This window comes from Sturnira hondurensis, unplaced genomic scaffold (genome assembly GCF_014824575.4).
Source record: "Sturnira hondurensis isolate 20B ecotype Veracruz unplaced genomic scaffold, ASM1482457v3 Scaffold0022201, whole genome shotgun sequence".
Classification (NCBI taxonomy): Eukaryota; Metazoa; Chordata; class Mammalia; order Chiroptera; family Phyllostomidae; genus Sturnira; species Sturnira hondurensis.
The window spans coordinates 5,860,430-5,879,053 of NW_028094832.1; the positions used below are offsets into that span (position 1 = coordinate 5,860,430).

The window sequence follows — 18,624 nt, forward strand, 5'->3', positions numbered from 1 at the left end:
GCGGTTGGCTGGACAGCGACAGTGACTCCTTCCCTTCCCAAAGAACGCACGGGCAGGCACTCCTCAATTTCAGGAGGATACACCTTTGTTCACAAAAAGAGCTGCTTTCCCCTAGGTATAAATGAGAACAAATCAGAGAATACTGGAACAACACGCAGCTGCTTTGCTCTTTATTTTTTATTTTTTAAAATCGGAGCCAGCAGGAGTCCGCGCACCCCTGGTCGAAGTGCCGGGGAGTGGGGACCGACTTCTTTCCCACCAGCCTGTCCCCTCCGGGCCGCGCACTGTGACGCGCTCACCGCGGGAGGGAATTCCACTTCTCAGGGCACCTGTGCGCAGGAAAACCCCAGCGGACTCTCCTGGAAAAGAGACCATGCCCCCCAAGTCCCTTCGCAACCTCTCCCAGACGGCCGGCGGGAATCAGAGCGGTTTCTTTCCCGGGCTCTCGGACCGAGATTTTCTGCCCGCCCCCGAGGGGACCACCGCGGAGTTGGTGGTCCGCTGTGTGATCCCGTCCCTCTATCTGCTCATCATCACGGTGGGCTTGCTGGGCAACATCATGCTGGTGAAGATCTTCATCACCAACAGCGCCATGAGGAGCGCCCCCAACATCTTCATCTCCAACCTGGCCGCCGGGGACGTGCTGCTGCTGCTCACCTGCGTCCCGGTGGACGCCTCGCGCTACTTCGTTGACGAGTGGATGTTCGGGGAAGTGGGCTGCAAGCTGATCCCCGTCATCCAGCTCACCTCGGTCGGCGTGTCCGTGTTCACTCTCACTGCCCTCAGCGCCGACAGGTAAGGACACAAGTCGAGTGGCTTAAAAAGTGGTGGGGAGGAGCGGGGAGAGCACCTGGGGAGGAGGGAGGGGGAAAGGAAAGAGGGGGGAGAGGAGGAGAGGAGAGGAGAGGACAGGAAGAGAGTGTGGCTGGGAACTAGAGTAAACAAACGATGATGAAACCCACTGAGATGTGCAGCTTGAAAAAAACATATGAAAATTGTTACTTTAAAAATAATTAAAATTGCATTGGTTTGGAAGTAGTTTTAAAACTGCATATGCTAGTCTTCGTCTTCCCTTCCACACCCTTTGGGAATCTTCTGTTTCATAGAAAAGCTATAGAATAAATGGGCAACAGTGGAGCTACCTCTGTGTGCTTAACACCTTAGACGTGCAGATTCCTTATTCTGTAGCTTAACAGCATGATAGGCAAGAATGTCTGCCTTAATATTAAGGACATGTTTGATTTTGACTTTCTTTGCAAGTAGGGGAAAACATCATTTACACTTAAAAACTAAATTCTGCTACTTGTTTGAGGCAAAACCAACTGGAATAGTAAATGTTCTGACACATGATGTCGCACATTTTTTTGTTTTAATACCTCAAGTCAGGTGATACGTTGTTTGTTTTTTCACAAACAGGTAGGTACCAAACATTTGTATTTTAAAAGTGTTGTAAAAATACACCCTAGATATGAAATCTGCTTTATATACATATCAAGAGTGGGAAGTATCCATAACTCTCCCTTGCAGATCATGTAGTTCAACTGCATCACTTTCCAGGTAAGGGTATTGAGGCCCAGGGAATGGATGTTCCCTGGCAGAGATGGGAGAAGAATCCAGGCTGGCTAATCTGGGGTCCTGTGCCACCGTGAAAGGCTCTCTGAACCGTGCTTTTGGGCATTTAAGCCAGAGGGATGCCTGAATGGGAGGGGGGCAAAATTGGGCATGTGCAAATTTGAAGTGATGTTCAATTAGGTATCATCGCATGAAGCGTGGTCTCAGACCCATGGGAATGGGGTGTTGACTTACACGATTTAGAGAAACAGTTTAACTTGGATGATTAAGAGGGTGTCACTCACCACCTCTTTAGTTTATATGTTAGGCTATTGCTGAAAATTGAATCCATCTGAATTTCCTGGTATTTATAAGAATACCCTTACGTCACTTTGGTATTAACTGTTAGTCTTCATCAAAGGAAGACAATATACAGTGGAGAGCTGAGAAGCTATTGTCTTCTTAAACTGAATATTATCAATTTTTAAATTTGTGTAATATTTTCTCTAGAACCACATTCCTATAAAAACAGGTGGCTTTGGGTAAATTAGCCACCTAATTTTGTTTGGCATGATTTCTATGATCTTTTTTGAAAAGTTTTCCTTCAATTCCATAATTAAAATGTGACTTTTTAGTTTAACTGCCCCTCTTTAGGGAACCCATTTTAAAGTGAAAGTTTTTTTTAAATTCTAGGTAAGAGTTAGAATAAAACAATAAATAGTTATCACTACGATAGTTCAAATCACTGTCAATATGCTTTCATTATGAAAGGTAACATTAGTAACAAGACCTAGGGCTTGAGTTTATTTTACAGCACTTTTCTTTCTTATTGTGGACAAATGCAGGTAAATTGACTGACAAGAGTCAGAGAAAATGTTATTCCTCACATATTTATTGACTTTCACTTTGGCATGTGCACCAGGTACTTCACAAATAAAGCATGGGCACTTTAATAATAATGATGGAGAAGGGTGCATTTCCTCTTCCACTGGGTCCAGGGGCTACTCTTGCCTATCAGTGTGCATTTTGGAAATCTAAATGAAGGAACTGTGGAATCACCGGTGGTGGAATCACACAGTACATTCCAGTATCACGTAAATGGCTTGGGAATGTTTTGTTTTATATTGTCTACTCGTCTGCTGTTCTTCCAGAACATGGTCACCTGAGTGTTGGTTTGTACTTGACCTCCTCTCACTTGGTCTCACCAAATGGTGTACTTTCTTGTGGATTTGGAAACAAGAATAAGGCATTGCACAAAGCACTGTGCTAAGTTTTTTTTGTGTGTGAGTTTACTACTTTCACAATACCCTGAAGTAGCCACTGTCATTATTACCACTTCAAAGTAGAGAAAATTAAGGCTTGAAATTAAGCAACATTTTCCCGATTTTGTAGTGGAGGCAGCATTTGAAACCAGTTCAAAGCCTACAATCTTCACCATTAAGCCACATTATTGCAAATGACTAATTTTTTTCCTGTTCAATGGCAGACTAAAAAACTTACATTTAAAATATAGCATCAAAGGTAAAAAAATGACTGTAAAAGCTTATTCATTAGATTCAAGAATGAAAGAATGTCATGTATGTAACAGCAAAATAAAAGAAACACCTTGAATTCAAAATTAAGTAGTAGTTGTAACAATAGGAAAACTAAAGAAAAGCTGTCATCAGAGTTTTTTAACAACAAATTCAATTGTTTGTTAAGCCACACTAAATAATCTGTCTTCATGAGGTGGCTTATAAAAAGTTAGAGAATTTAGAAGTAGATATCACCGTAATGCAGAAAAAGAAACAGGAAGATAATTAGATTTTTGGAAGGCATATCCCAATTTGAAGTGGCAAGTTAATGTTAGCTATCATAGTTGACAGCACCAGATGACAGAGACTAAAAAAGAAATACACTATTTACCTTGAGGCCTAAGTTACCTTGTTTGACATGGGTGGAATGGCTGACACTGTGCGGTGGCATTGATTACTCACCCTTGACTTTCCACATGCTTTTGAGGCATTTCAGCCGATTCATCCTTAGGAAAGCTCGTTTGTGTCCACTGTGGATGTACCTCAGCCACGGTTCATAGCCAGCCTGTGAGGAGGGACAGTGTGCATTCTGAAATGGTGATAGAGGCGCTCTCAGTTTACTTTCCAGTTTTAAATTGATGGGTTTTGGTTACTATATCAGAAGTGTACTTCTTTTGTGTGATCACATTAAGTAGCTAATTGAAGGTTTTTGCATATTCTGTGTTGTGTTGTTTCTATTAGTTTTACACCCCCCCCCCCCCACACACAACCCCAGTGTTGGGATAAGTGTGCTGTGAGTAGGCGAATCCCCATAAACCACACTTTGGTTATGATGGGCATTATTGACGGCTTCTTCGCTCTCGAACACAGTTGCATTCCAAATAGAATGTTATATCTTTGACTCTTGAGGATCTTTTGGCCTCTAAATTCCATCATGAAAATGCAAGTAACTTTTAAGAATGAGTTTTTCTTTACAGCAAAAAATTTCCACAGATTCACAGTGCAAAACCATAAACTTTATCATTTTATATATTTAGAAATGTAAAACTAGGTGTCAATTCCTTATTCTGTTTTTTGTATAACTTTGACTAAAATGTATTTATAAATCAAATTCTAAAATTCTATAAAATAACATGGGTGAAATTAGTTTAATGCATCAGGTTATGTCGTTTTTCTGGTACTAAATAGTCAATGTTGAATTGAATGCAAAAATAATATTGCAACTGCTGAGACCAAAGTGCTAATGTGTTACAAATTTCAAGCCTTTCTTGGTTAGTTAGGACAAACATATTTAATTCCATAGTTGAGTTAGTGCTGTTAGGTATGAACCTTGAATCATCAACATTATATGCATGTTATAGCAATGCAGACAGATATTTTCTTTACTGTAATGATTTATTAAAATATTAAAATGGAGCAAATGTGGGTCCCAGGTCTAAGACTCCTTAGGCCTTAGGAAGCTTTTTTTTAAATCACTCTTTGTCTAGTGGCAAAAGGGCATGCCATTACCTGTTTGCTGGTTTCTCATCAAAACTCTCGACTGGAGCTCGGGCCCTGATTGGACAGCTGGCTTTGTTTTCTTCTTTGGTCCATAGCTCTGGGTGGTAGTATGCTGAGAGGCCCCTGCCTCTCAGTGGGTGTTGAGATTGGTTCTCAGAGTGGGCTTTTGAACTCTTTAGAAGAAATCTCCTGGCCATACATATCTAAAAGAACAGTCCACACCCACCCTTCCGATGACCCATGTTTCCAGAATAATGACTTATTTATTTTCAACTTGTGACAAAAGAATTTAAGGCATCTTAAAGATAAAGATACAGCCAACACACAACAGGAATAAAAAGGGGAGGAAAACCCGGTATAGGCAAATAAAAGTTGAAACATATGAAGTTTTCCCTACTTTCACGAAGTGTGAGTCCTACAGTGCGTTTGTCTGAGAGCTTTCTAGCTGTCAATGCAAAAGGACGATTTGTTTGGCATGGCAAGTACTCAGTTATTTTTACATCACCATAGAAACGGGATGAGTTGGAATCTGCACTTAATTTATTAGTTAATTTGAATTTATTTAAAGTTTGTTATATTTGACTCCAATAATCAGATATATTTTATTCATTAGTCTCAACTACTTCTAGCTTATTTCCTTTTCCTTTCTAATTTACACATTGAATTAGGTGCTGCATCTCCTCACAATATTCACACTATTGTGTATATGTGTGTATGTATATAAATGGCATACATAAACACACATGTATGTGTGTATATGCAATGCAGATAGTGTGTGTGTATATATATATATGTATATATAGAACTTGGAGATTCTATATATATATATAATATATATATAGTATTATAGATCTTGGAGATTATTTATCCACCTTGATCTGAAACTTTTGGGACACATCATATAAATAAAGAGAGAATGTGCCCCGCCTGGTATGGGTCAATGGACTGAATGCTGGCCTGCAAACCAAAGGGTCGCTGGTTTGATTTCCAGTCAGGGCAGAGGCCTGGGTTGTGGGCCAGGTCCCCAGTAGGTGGCATGCAAGAGGCACACACACATTGATGTTTCTCACCATCTCTTTCTCCCTCCCTGACCCTCTTTCTAAAACCAAAAATAAATAAATAAAAATCTCAATAAAATAAAGAGAGAATGTACCAGGCTGGGGTTGATGGCATCTGGGTGCTAGTCCTGTATCTGTTATGTCCAAGTGTTCAGGTTGGAAAAAATGATAAAACAGCACAAAAGACACACCCACAAATCAGTATTTTTCTTATTTGCAAAATAAAAATAATGTTTTCCACTGTAGAGCTGAGAGTTCTAAGATGGGATCCCATTACCTCCTCTTTGAGTGTTGAGCAAGCAGTGACCCAAAGAGAACAAAGGACACTAGTAATTGGTGAAGCAACTGGGTGCTCAGTTCAGTGCTCCAGAGCTCTGCCTGTTGCACTATTCCATGCGACCACATCTCAGGCAAGTCTCTCATTTAATCATTCACGCCAGTTCTATCTGTACACTTCTCATTGGAAAAAGAGGACTCTCTAAGATGAACCTCTCAGTCTTTTGCCAGTACTGAAATTAAATAGGGGGCCATCTGTTACAGATGAGCCACGAGGTCAGACAGTAAAGTTCAACACTCTCCTTATTAGTTGCCAACAGAAGTATAGTTCTTATTGGTGTGTTTCAAAACCCAATATAACTTACCTTGGCTCTTTCAGTTGCAGATTGCTCAGGAGGGTTCACCAATGTCCAAGGTTTTGTGTAGGTTTCAGATAATATTATATGTAACTGGTAGATTGCTTTTAGCCCTTTGGAGAACCTTAACCACATCCCAAACACACTGACAGCCTCATATGTCTGAAATATATTTGTTTAATTTCTCTACAAAAGAACACGTGTCTTTATTCTTTTATTTTTTATTTTTGTTCTTCTTTGTTTCTTTATTATCATTTGTTTCCATGATCAAGGTTTTTTTTTATGTTCATACCCCAAAATGATCCATCTTAATTTTGCTAGCATCAAACTTAATGAGCTATCTCAACTTACTGTTATTAAATGTTATTAGGTCCACACTCTACTCCTGAGAACACTGCTGATTTATTGAGATCCTTGGCAGTATTTTCTATTTCCAGTTATTTATAGGTTTTCATGGGAAGCAGAAATAAACACTAAACCTTTACTTCTCCCTAGCACTTCCCTTGATTTCCTTGATTTTTAATTTTTCTTATAAAGATTTTCATTAATAATATTTTTAACTTTTAATGTAGGCCTTCTTACATTTATTATTTGTGGGAATGTGGGGGTAAATATTTTGAAAATTAAAATTTTAATTGTGGCATAATTGAAGTAATTTTTGAAAGAGAACCACATTAAAATTTTAAATTTTTAAAGAGACAGGAAGGAAGAGAGAAAGAGAGGGATAGAAACATCCAATCAGTTGCATCTTGCACACCCCAACTGGGGACCTGGCTCATGATCCAGCCATGTGCCCTGACTGGGAATAGAACTGGTGACCTTTCAGTTTGCCGGCTGGTGCTCAGCCCACTGAGCCACACCAGCCAGGATGAAAAAGAATTACACTTTAAGAGAGAACCAAATAAGCACAACCTTGAAATGATTGTATATATTTATATAGGTAGAATGGAAATGCAGTTTTTATAGATGACTTAAAAATAAGAAACATTACTTACTGATAGTGTTGAGGATTACTTTCTTTACTGTAAACATAATCATTAAATTAAGAAAGCATAATTGCAGATATAAGTTAAGACAAGCCAGTTAAAAATACCATTGACTTTCAAAAAGACAGGAGATCAGATGTCTAATGCTGGGTAGAGTAAATAAAGCACTGAATGTTTCAGTTGCATTATAGTTTAAAATATACAGGATTTCTAGTTACAACAGGTGAGTGAATTCTGAGGTATATGCTTCCGGCTCTGTAATCAGGCAAATGTCAGGTAATCTCATAGTCTCTTTGAGCTTTTCTGTAAAATGGGCCCACTAAACAGTTTTGCAGCACAAGACTATTATATCAAGTGAAATAATGAAGCACTTTTAAACTGTGAGTTGCTGTGTAACTACTTCTAGTATATTATCTATGTGCCAAGATGACACATGACTCACTAATTGAAATCAGTATTTATTCACACTTGCAGTTAATTTTCAGAAAATAGGCATTGAAGAGGAGAGGAAAACGAGCCTATTGTAAAATTAATGATGGTAATCTCTCTGTCACCTACACCGTTTTCTCAATTCCTTTAATCATAGACTGACTAGTTCTAACCTGTTGCCTTCATCAACATAAATTGTCATTATCACTCTCCTCATTATGAAACATTTGTGCGATTCAAGTCATGGTTTTAATGAATTAAGAACAAAGTAATTTTTGTTCTGGTAAAGAACAACTAGAATAGCTGACCTCTCTATAATGAGAAAGGTGTTTTTCATCCTTTCCGTGTCCAGAATATGACATCCACATATTACAATATTTTTAGCAAGGTCACTTGTAATTTTAGCCATTCTATTAAATGCTAATGGTAGATAGGTTTAAATGATAAATTTAGTAATCTCACTCAGAGTAAGTTTCACAACTCTAGGGTATCAGTACTCTTGAAATGTGCTGTGATGTATTGTAAAGGCCAGGTATCTGATCCTCCAAGCACTGAACTTCTGCTGGGTTTCTGGTATTCTCAGCGATGGTGAGTGCACACCCATTGCAGAAAGCCTGTGGGAAGATGCTCAGTCTTCTCCTAGGAGCTTTCTAAACCTGGCTTATGTTCAGAATCACTTGAAAATGGGATAAAAATGCAGGATCTCTCCTTTTACATCCTAGGGACTCTGTGCCGGTGAGTCTGGGAAGCAGTCTAATGCTCTCTATCTTGTTTTCCATTCTCTGGGTGATTCTGAAGATTGACCCAGCTTGGGCATCAGTAGGCTAGACTGTCTCCATCTCTCACTTCCATACTCAAGGAAACCTAATCACCAACAACTGCCATCCACCTCCACGGAAACTATTCTTAATAAAGTCATCCCCTTGTTGCTTAGGCCATATTTCCTTACTAGCTCAGTACACATTTACTGAGAACCTACCAGGGTCAGTACTCAAAGACAGTACTCTTGTCTTTGACTTGCCAGGTAGTTCACACTTGGACTTTGTTAGCTTCTGATAAATGAAAGTTTGGTGTGAAAGAAGGAACTATGGGTAGTGTAACCACCCACAGAAAGCTTGGCAGAAATTTATAGATGGAGATTTTGAGATGTTTTGATAACTTTACACAAGCTAGAATGATCTCGTTTTCATTATATGTTTTGTAATATAATTGAATTTAATGATCCCTTTACATTAAATTAAGACTGTATACAGATATAATAAGCAAGATTCAAACAGACATTAATGAAGAAGCATATCTATTTCTTGATATTTAATATGTGAATGATGATTATGTTCTCTTTATATGAATTTTGATTGACCAGTTTCTAGTGTTCAGTTAGGGATAGATTTCTGAGACCACATGAAAGAAAAAAGCTTCTTTATACATACCTATTTTGCTGCTAAATTCAATGAGATAGTTTTTGTACTGAGGGAATATTTCAGCCTTACATTTTCATAAACATTTAAAGGAAACATGATTAAAATGTCCGTATTAATAGTCATATATAAAAAACTTTTTGCTTTTTGTGCATCTTCTTTTGAAGATGCACATAAAACATGGGTTGGTGTATAACATTATCTGACAGGTGAGAGCTCTGGTTTAGTTTCAATAATGACACTTCAGGAACCTGTGTTTTAAACTATAGTTTTGGGCTGTATAGAATTTGGAATACTCTCTTTTTGATCAAATGTATGTCATTTATTGAACAACTCATGGGATCCATTTTGTTTTCATGCAAGAGGTGGCTAAGAATCATCCCCCCTGAAAAATGCCTTTTCTGTCCTTGCCCTGCACGCCTAGTAGGTCTCTTACTTTTCCTCAAGCAGAGATTCTGCATCTGTTGCTGGCTTCACTGTGGCAGTATGATCAGGATGTGGCCGTCATCCTGGTTTATTTATTTATTCCTATTTAAACTGTCCCAAGCATCCTTTATGATTATAGTGCTTCTGCAAATGTGCTTATCTCTGGGATAGGAGTGAGGCTAGGGAAGTAGCCTTCCCCTACCCCTTTAATCCGTGACGGAGAGTTCAGAATATTCTTTGTTGTTTCTGACAATGTAAAAAGGAAGGCTAGTCAACTAGTCCATTTCTAGTGGTCAGCAGGCCCCTTACCCCATTTCTCTGTCTCTCCCCACTTCTTCCATGTGCAAAAGAATGTATAACCAGTTTTTTAGTACTTTGATCTTAAATATGAATTGTTGGGGAGTAAATATCTAACTTTTGTGGAGAGGTTCCAGAATAGAGGAACCAAACAAAAAAAAAAAACTTGAAACTATTCTAGAAGGAGAAGAAAACTAAACATTTGCTGTATTAGTTCCATAGTTATATAATAAATAGAAAACTAGAAATAACTTCTAGAATTTAAAAAAATATGATAAACAATTCAGAAAGAAGGAAGCTAAAGCTAATAAGACAACTTAGAAAATAAAACCCAAAAGAAAGTGCAGGTGAGTTTGATAAAGCACAAAATTAAGAAAGAAGAAAAATCGAGATCCAAAAACTGGGACTCCAATTATTCAGGAAGATGGTAAAATAACATTAGAAAAGAATAAAATTCAGGTAAATGGGAAATTTTACAGCTAAAAAAAAACTATCAAGCAACAACTCTAGAAAAATCAGAGCCAAGAATATAAAAAAGAGAATGTCATAATATAGCACCTAACTCTGCAGTGAGTGATATTTTTTAGCTGTAGCTCTTATCTATTGACCATTTTGTAAACAATATAACTTACTAAACCAGGAAGTTGAGAATGGGAAAACTAGAGGGAGCAGAGAGAAAAATCTTCAATTACTGTAGCAGGGTATCAAGAGCTAATATCTATCATATTTGATTCAGGAGACAGTGGAAGAATTTCATTTCTTAGAATAATGGAGAAAATGATGTGAAATTTGTTTTCACACAAGAGCAGGGTCTGAGATGTAACAAGGGACTCCTACATTTCTTTATAGCACTCTTACTGCTCTCTGAGTTCAGAAACAGATAAACCTCTTTGAACATTATTAATCTGATACAAAATTTAAACAGCAGAAAAAGTAGCTTGCTTTAAGTTACTGATTGTACTTCTTTGTTTCTCAAGAATATACAATTGAACAAAAATGGAAGGGAGCATCTCCACTGAGTTCTGCTCTGTGTGAAGTCTGGTGAGACGCAGGATGTGTGTTGTTTTGCTTCATCTGGTGTCGAGGCCCTTTGCTGTTGCTCTACTTTAATTTCCATGTTTCCTGTTTCACATGGGAAGGTCCTCCAGATGAAAACGGAAATAGCCTTTTTCCTATAGAAGGTCTGGGAATGGCACTTTGGTGCCAGGCTGAAAGGAGAAAGAGAGAGTGGGATTGAGGCTGGGAGCTCTTCCTCCCTCGTGGGAAATGAAAACATCTCCATAAAACCTCAGAAGACCCTGATCATTATACAGCTTGAAATATCTGGATTTCCAGAACAGACTAAATGAACAGTAAATAAGGAGAAGGTACAGAGTCGTGACCCGGTTAGTGTCCACCAATCACCAGGCATTGTACCTGGTGCTCTGCACATTTTATTTTTCTAATCATAAAGCTATGAGGGAGGTGTTTTTTATCTCCACTTTACAGAGGAAGAAAAAAGACGGTAAGTGGCTTTCCAGCAGCCATCAGAGATAACACCTCAGAGTTGTTTGAGTAAAATCACTTTCGACCGCATCTTGTTAACCTCCTAGGTATTCTGTAACCTGAAGCATTTCCAAGACAAATAAGAATAATTTGGGGTTCCCATACCACGTTGGTTTGTTTGCATTATCAGTGCCCTAACATGTGTGACTGAGTTAGCTGTAGAGGTTGGCACTGTTGGAGCCGGTGTGTCCTGGAGGAGCCTCTACCACGGTGACGGGGTCAGTGGGGAGGAGAGGGAATTCCATGAGGTGTTCACAGTAAATAAATTTGAAATATAAAGACAGAATATTATTCCATCTCCTTCAGTCCTTCAAAAACCCAGTTTGGATTAGTCTCTAAGATTTACTGATATCCTTAGGAAAAAAAGTGGGTGACTCGAGCTTATTAAGTTAAAAAAAGTGTCAAGGTAAAATATAATAGTATGCTGTGGGCATTTTCTATTTTATGGTTATTGTATATTATAGCAATTACAGTAGTGTTCGATTTTTCAAAATTAAAAGTATTTAATTAAAAATATTTCATAAATGGTGACACTTGTAGTATGTGTAGATTTAGAAAAAACCTTGTGGAAGCGGTAAGGAAATTACTGCCATTTGGGAAATGACTATTTCAGGTATTTTCTTCTGTCTTCCTGACTTCTGTGGCAATAACCAGAGAAATGACATTCTCACAGAGAAACCAGGGATCTTAGGTATTTCCTACACAACAGCTAGGAAGTGGTGGGGTGTTGGCATCTCCCTCTCAGGGAGTAAGAGTTCCATCCCTCCCTCCTACCCTCCCTCTCTCCTCTTTCATTGACTTTCTTTCCTGGGAGTAATTTGAGACATACTGTCTTCCCAGGTACAGAGCCATTGTAAACCCCATGGACGTCCAGACCTCAGGGGCGCTGCTGTGGACCTGCATGAAGGCCCTGGGTATCTGGGTGGTCTCCGTGCTGTTGGCTGTGCCCGAAGCGGTGTTCTCGGAAGTGGTGCAAATTCCTGGCTTGGATAATGGCAGCTTTACTGCATGCATACCCTACCCTCAGACTGATGAATTACATCCAAAGATTCATTCAGTGCTCATCTTTTTTGTTTATTTTCTCATACCCCTTGCAATTATTAGCATTTATTATTATCATATTGCAAAGACCTTAATTAAAAGTGCACATAATCTTCCTGGAGAATACAATGAACATACCAAAAAACAGGTAAGCCGTGTGTGTTTGCATGTGCGTGTGTGTGTGTCGGACCTGCCCTGGGCAGCTGCAGTACTGCTTTGTTGTGTTCAGTCTCATGGACTCTCAAAGCCAGAAATAATTAAAACTGAGTCAGAGGGCACAGGGACATGCATGACCTGAGCTAGAAGGGACATTGGGGGTCTCTAATACGTGGCCATGTCATAGCTTTGTAAAGGCTCACCGAGGTCCTGCTTCTCTGTCCCTCTGGGCCTATGACCATTATAATTTTGGAAGAATTTTTGATCTGGAAATGTTTATGCAAAGAACTACATAAGCAAACAGAAAAATTTCTCAGTTGATGTATAGATTTACTTAATTTTTGCTTCTTCTCCCAGTAGCCCACTAAAGATGACAGGAAGTGGGATCAGGAATGAACTGTAGGAAAACTGCCTGGGTCTAGGAAAGAGGTTTGGGTGGGATGTCGGAATGGGGCTCTGGGATCTGGGCAGCAGAAGGGGGGAGGAATCAAAGGTTGCTGCTGGAGTCTTGGTCTCACTAAGCTTTATAGATCTTCCTATAAAGATTGTATACTCACTTAAAAATTGCAACACATTACATACTTTTTCTTCCTTGAAGAATACAAAACAGCAAGTTAAGGAAAAACTACATTAATCCACAAAGAGATGGAAATACTGTACTTATGAGACAAATTTCATGTGCATTCCTCGTGAGGAACTTCTTCCAAGGGTACAGGGAGGTTATGGGTGACTCTTCCCTGATTTGAATGGAGACACGTTGAATTTCAGATCATTAAAGTTTGCTGTGTTGTAGATGGAGGCACAGGCTGGGGCTTTGGGCACTTCAGCCACAGCAGAACCCCGTACAGGTTTCTTACTTGGAAGATAACCTCTATTTATTGATGCACATCAACAAGAGAGATCCTTATCTGCTTCAAAGTTTTAAAAAATTAACCAATCATTAAAGTAATTGTTGGGTAGAGTAGTAGATTTATTTTCTAAATATATGGTACCTAGAAGCAAAAATGTCTAGATCATGTATTTTTCACTTTTCTTATAATCCTTAAATTCAGAGCCCGTGATTTAATTTTTATCTTAGTTTGGGTGTTTGAGTTTTTGATCTGATTTCTAAAGTTGAGATTCTCTTGCCCTCTCCACCATCATTTTTAATTTAAAGGCCTTAGTTCTGCCTTTATTTTGTAAATTTCCATATTGAGACTTATAACCTCAGGCTGAGAAATTGTGCTTGACATCTGCTGAGGAGCAATCTCAATGCTAAGAGCCTGCCTGTTCATTTGACTGTCCAAGTATAGATTGCCATGAAAGTCTGGCACCCATGCTCCACCTGCAGGGGAGAACACTGCCTTGTAATATAAATTTTATATCGACCTTCTCAATGTTGCCAGCTCGCCTACCCTCCGCCGCTGAGAAACATCTGGAGCACCATGTTCTTGTGCCTGGACTAGACTCCTTCTACTCGCCCCGTCCCTCACTGTCGCCGCTCACTACTGCTCCCCACCATCAGTCATGGTTGATTGCTAAACACTTCTAGTCTCTTCTCTCATATCTAGTTGACTATCATTAGTTTTAGCTCAGAAAATACTATGTCTCTTGCTAGCAATATTATCAATATCTTTTGATAAATTGTTTTCACATCAATGCTGCCTTATTTATTTAAAAAATCAGGCTTATATCAGCCAACCTTGGATTCTAGATATTAGAAAATAGTTTTTAGATTTGAAGAGATCGATGTCCTATAGTTGAATTGTGTCAGTTTATCCCATTCCTGAAGACCTGCCTATAAAACAATAAACACGGTATGTAAATTTTACATGAAAAGAAAGAAAATGTATAGGATTGACAATTAGGTCGGGTGCTTTTGATTTATGTGAGTCTGGAGTTTAAATCCTAAGGATCTTTTTTTGTGCAGTAACGGTTAAAGAATTATACCTAATTTTAATAAATGTATCTTTCCTATTTAATATATTCTGATTTTAAAAAATGTAAGGTTAGCCCTGGTTGGTGTGGCTCTGTGGATTGAATGCTGGCCTGTGAACCAAAGGGTCCTAGGTTCTATTCCCAGTTAGGACACATGCCTGGGTTGCAGGCCAGGTCCCCAGTGGGGGATGCGTGAGAGGCAACCACACATTGATGGTTCTCTCCCACTCTTCCTTCCTTCCTCTTTCTCTAAAAATAAATAAATAAGATATTTAAAAAAGAAAATTAAAAAATGTAAGATTGAATATGTTCTGTGGTTCCCTCAGTGGATTTAATACAAACAAAAGTGATTTATAATTAAAGTGATCATGTAACTGAGCAGATGGGAGCCTGTCCCCATGGTGCCTTGGTGAATGACCCAACAGTTAATGCTGGAAGGAATAGGTATTTATTCACAATATTCTTAACCTTGTGGGGCTTCAGAGCACTTCATCTTGGAGCCCTGTTTTCCCATGAGACCTATCACTTCCCTTGCTCCCTAAAAGGCTATAGACCAAAAGCAAACTCAATAGTTTCCCATAGTCTTATCTTAAAGCATCTGCACAAACAGTGCTCCAGTCTATCTGGAAGGTGCCGAAGTTGCCATCATCACCTAGTAGCTCTCTCCTTCAGAATCTGGGGTATGTTGTCATCAGCCTCCCTGTAATAGTTCAGGAAAACATGTGCTGTAGTGTACTGGATGGTGATGAAGTTCAGGAAAGTCGCAAGTCTCAAGAGTCCAGATAAAGCCTGGGTTTACAAGGCAGCAGGTCAGCGTCTTGCAAGGCAGAGTCTTCGGCGGTTTCTGAGTCAGCTAGAGCAGGCACAATCAAATCAGCAGGCTTGCTTCCTACTTGCCCGTGGAGGACCAGCTCCTACAGACCGCCTGACTCTATCTCACTACCAGTAGCGTGATGGAACATGCCTTCACTACCAGCTGCACTGTGGCTCTCTCACGGATCTTCTAATCGCTTCTAAGCCACATGGCTGAAGCCCTACAAACTGCAAAGCTGCTACTTCACTACTGGGAGCATGGCTCCTTCTTCACCCTTTTAAACAGCGTGGTCCAATTGCTCGTGGAACTCTGCCCTTCATTTAAATCCTAACACAGAGCCTCCTTCGAGACCTCGTCTGACTCCTCCCACAATGAGCTACAGTTGCCAGTTCTCCTGTATTGTTTACATTTCTTTGGCTGGGGAAGAATGACTACGTGATCCAGGGGGACCCTGCCTCCACTGGCTATGTCTTGAGTCAGGATACACCCTTAAAGTCATGCCCACCCTGCCCCCACGTGGTAGCACAGCTATTAAACTAGTTTTTGTTATGAAATTATCTTAAGTCATATCATCTGTTCCCCCATGAGCTATGGGGGAACGTGCTCTGTACCCTGTAACAAACACAATAACTTTAAGCTAAAGGACAATATTTAAAAATAAGAGAACTTTTTAAGATTCTTTTAAAATATATTCTTTTAAGAACTTTTAAAATATAAGTTACATTTTTCTGGTGAATTTAAGAGTCTTTTTCCATAGAGACATAGTCATTTCTTAATAATTTGTCATCGAATCTTATATAAACTGTCAAATATTATGAATGGAAGTAGTGTAGTGACCACAATGGGATGAATCAAACTGTTAAAATCATCATGGTATTGAGGAATATGAATAGTTTTTGTGTTTTTGGAAACGTTTGCATGCTATAATAAATTTGTTTCTTTTGTATCATGATGTTTCAAATATGGCTGGCTCCACTTTCACTTTCCTAATGGGACTATTTTCTTGTATTTGTAGATGGAAACTCGGAAACGCCTGGCGAAAATTGTGCTTGTCTTCGTGGGCTGCTTTGTCTTCTGTTGGTTCCCAAATCACATCCTCTACATGTATAGGTCTTTCAACTATAAGAAAATTGACCCATCTCTAGGCCACATGATTGTTACCTTAGTTGCCCGGATTCTGAGCTTTTGCAATTCTTGTGTCAATCCATTTGCTCTTTATCTACTCAGTGAAAGCTTCAGGAGGCATTTCAATAGCCAGCTCTGTTGTAGAAGGAAGTCCTATCCAGAGAGATCAACCAGCTACTTAGTCAGCTCTTCTGCAGTGCGGATGACGTCTCTGAAAAGCAATGCTAAGAACGCGGTGACCAATTCTGTTTTGCCAAATGGGCACATCTTGAAGCAGGAAATGGCACTGTAATGCTGGCCATTCAACTTACTGCCTGGAATTCATTTGCTCTTCTGTTTCTAGTGAGCAGAACAAAACTAAGCAATTTCCTCTTTCTTAATACTTCTGAGCTAATTCATTAGACAATGTCATGATTGACTTACAAAAGGCAAGACAAACATAGCTAACATTTTTCTCTGAACAGAATTTTAAATTGTGCATATATAATATTAAAAGTGATTCAAAAGCCAATCCTACATGTATACAAATCAACATTCTTTCTGGACTTAAGCTGTAGCTAGAGCCAATGCTAGTGTTATTGTAAATTTATTTTCACTTGAAGCATGAAGTAAGTTATTATATGGACTCAGTGATTTAATGAGGGTAATACTCAAACCTCTAATATTTCAAATATAAGTCACATTTTTTCTGGTGAATTTTATTCATACTTAGTGCATGCATGTATCTTCTTTGTTTGAATAAGATAATAGAAAACCCAAAGGTAGAGCTTAATCAAAATCCGATACCTATTGTGATTCTTTGTGTGATTAAACGTAATTTCTAGAAATGACATATCTGTTACTTCTCGGATTGAGGACATTTATATTATAAATAGTAAAATAGATATCATCTGAATATGATTTGCATTATAAATGTAAAATAGGTATCATATATTTTAACTTGTAAACGGTGATTCAGAAACTGGCATGGCCGTTTTTGAATACACTGCCAAATACCCAGATAGTTGAATGATTCTGAATAGCTAGGATAAGATTTATGTCATTCTGGTGAGTTCAACCACCTACTCATTCTTTTTTGTGGCAGCCAGGTGACTAGGCAAGTTTACTTGGCGTGGTAAGATAGTTTTTTCTGAATAAGTGTCTTGGATCTTTTTCACTAAAATAAAAAAGATGTTTTTTTAAAAACTAAAATAAAAAAGATTAAATTCTAAAGATATTTCTTCTTAAGTATGATTAATAAGTCTAACATTTGGATTAATATATTTCATACTATTTCTCTTTCCAAATTTGCTGAGTAGAAAGAACACTTGGTTAGTATACTAATACTTTCCTTAAACATCTCTCTCCTATGCTATTTAAGATATGAAATTCTCAATTTTATGTAGCAATAGAAAGAATAAACATCAGGAAATTGCCTGTGATCGTTGATAAAAGTAATGATAATGAACATTAATCATGTTTTCTGTGTTCTAGGCATAATCCTAAATTGTTACATGTACTATCAAACTTAATCCTCAATGAAGCTCTTTAGGTAAAAAAAGGAAGGATCCAATTTTGGGTAAGATATGAGTTATACCGTTAGGGGTGTCTCCACTTCAAAAAATACACAAGGTTGTAAATTTCACAAAAAATACTTGATGATATGAACACATTGCTAAGGCCCTGAACTTATACCTCTGAAATATGTCTAGGTATTGTCTTTGTTTTTAAAATTAGGAAACTGAGGCTCAGAGATATTAAGAAACATAATAAGGGTTACTCACCATGGAAAAGTGGGATTTAAAAATGGCTACCACACCGTGATGCCTGCACCCACTGTCCCACCATGGCTCAGTTTCAGCTTTCTTTCATCTCAACTAGTTGTTCCCAGTCGTTGGGAAAGTTGTAGCTCCGCTCACCAGAAAGGTGCAAGATATTACACAAAATTTTTTTTGTTGACTCTGGGTATGTTATAAACCTTTTAAGATCCATTCATTAAAATAAAGAACCAAGGCTAATCCTTGCTCAATGCACCATGTTTTTTCTTACTGGTATTGAGATGATGGTAGAAATGTGTATATGAAAGATGGCAAGATACATACATCTTGCAAGATCCTTTTAGTTTCATATAAACGCATATTGTTTTATGTATGTATATGAAATGAAGCGACACATATATATTTTAGGTAGAAAGTCCTGCGAACTTAAGGTTTAAGGAATAATGTTGTTAGATAAT

General features: G+C 38.4%; 1 protein-coding gene across 1 annotated transcript; it reads left to right on the top strand.

The window, feature by feature from the left end:
- The first annotated feature begins 373 nt into the window (after positions 1 to 373).
- Positions 374 to 16,701, top strand: NMBR (neuromedin B receptor). The gene is made up of 3 exons (XM_037034844.1): positions 374 to 795; positions 12,197 to 12,545; positions 16,300 to 16,701. The coding sequence occupies exons 1-3, from the start codon at positions 374 to 376 to the stop codon at positions 16,699 to 16,701; spliced, it is 1,173 nt and encodes a 390-aa protein (XP_036890739.1).
- The last annotated feature ends 1,923 nt before the right edge of the window (positions 16,702 to 18,624 follow it).

Bases quoted from the DNA above. Each gene is read 5' to 3' on its own strand.
- NMBR (XM_037034844.1), top strand. From the start codon at position 374: ATGCCCCCCAAGTCCCTTCGCAACCTCTCCCAGACGGCCGGCGGGAAT. The intron at 796-12,196 runs GTAAGGACACAA...CTGTCTTCCCAG, and splicing joins ACTGCCCTCAGCGCCGACAG to GTACAGAGCCATTGTAAACC. The intron at 12,546-16,299 runs GTAAGCCGTGTG...TTGTATTTGTAG, and splicing joins ATGAACATACCAAAAAACAG to ATGGAAACTCGGAAACGCCT.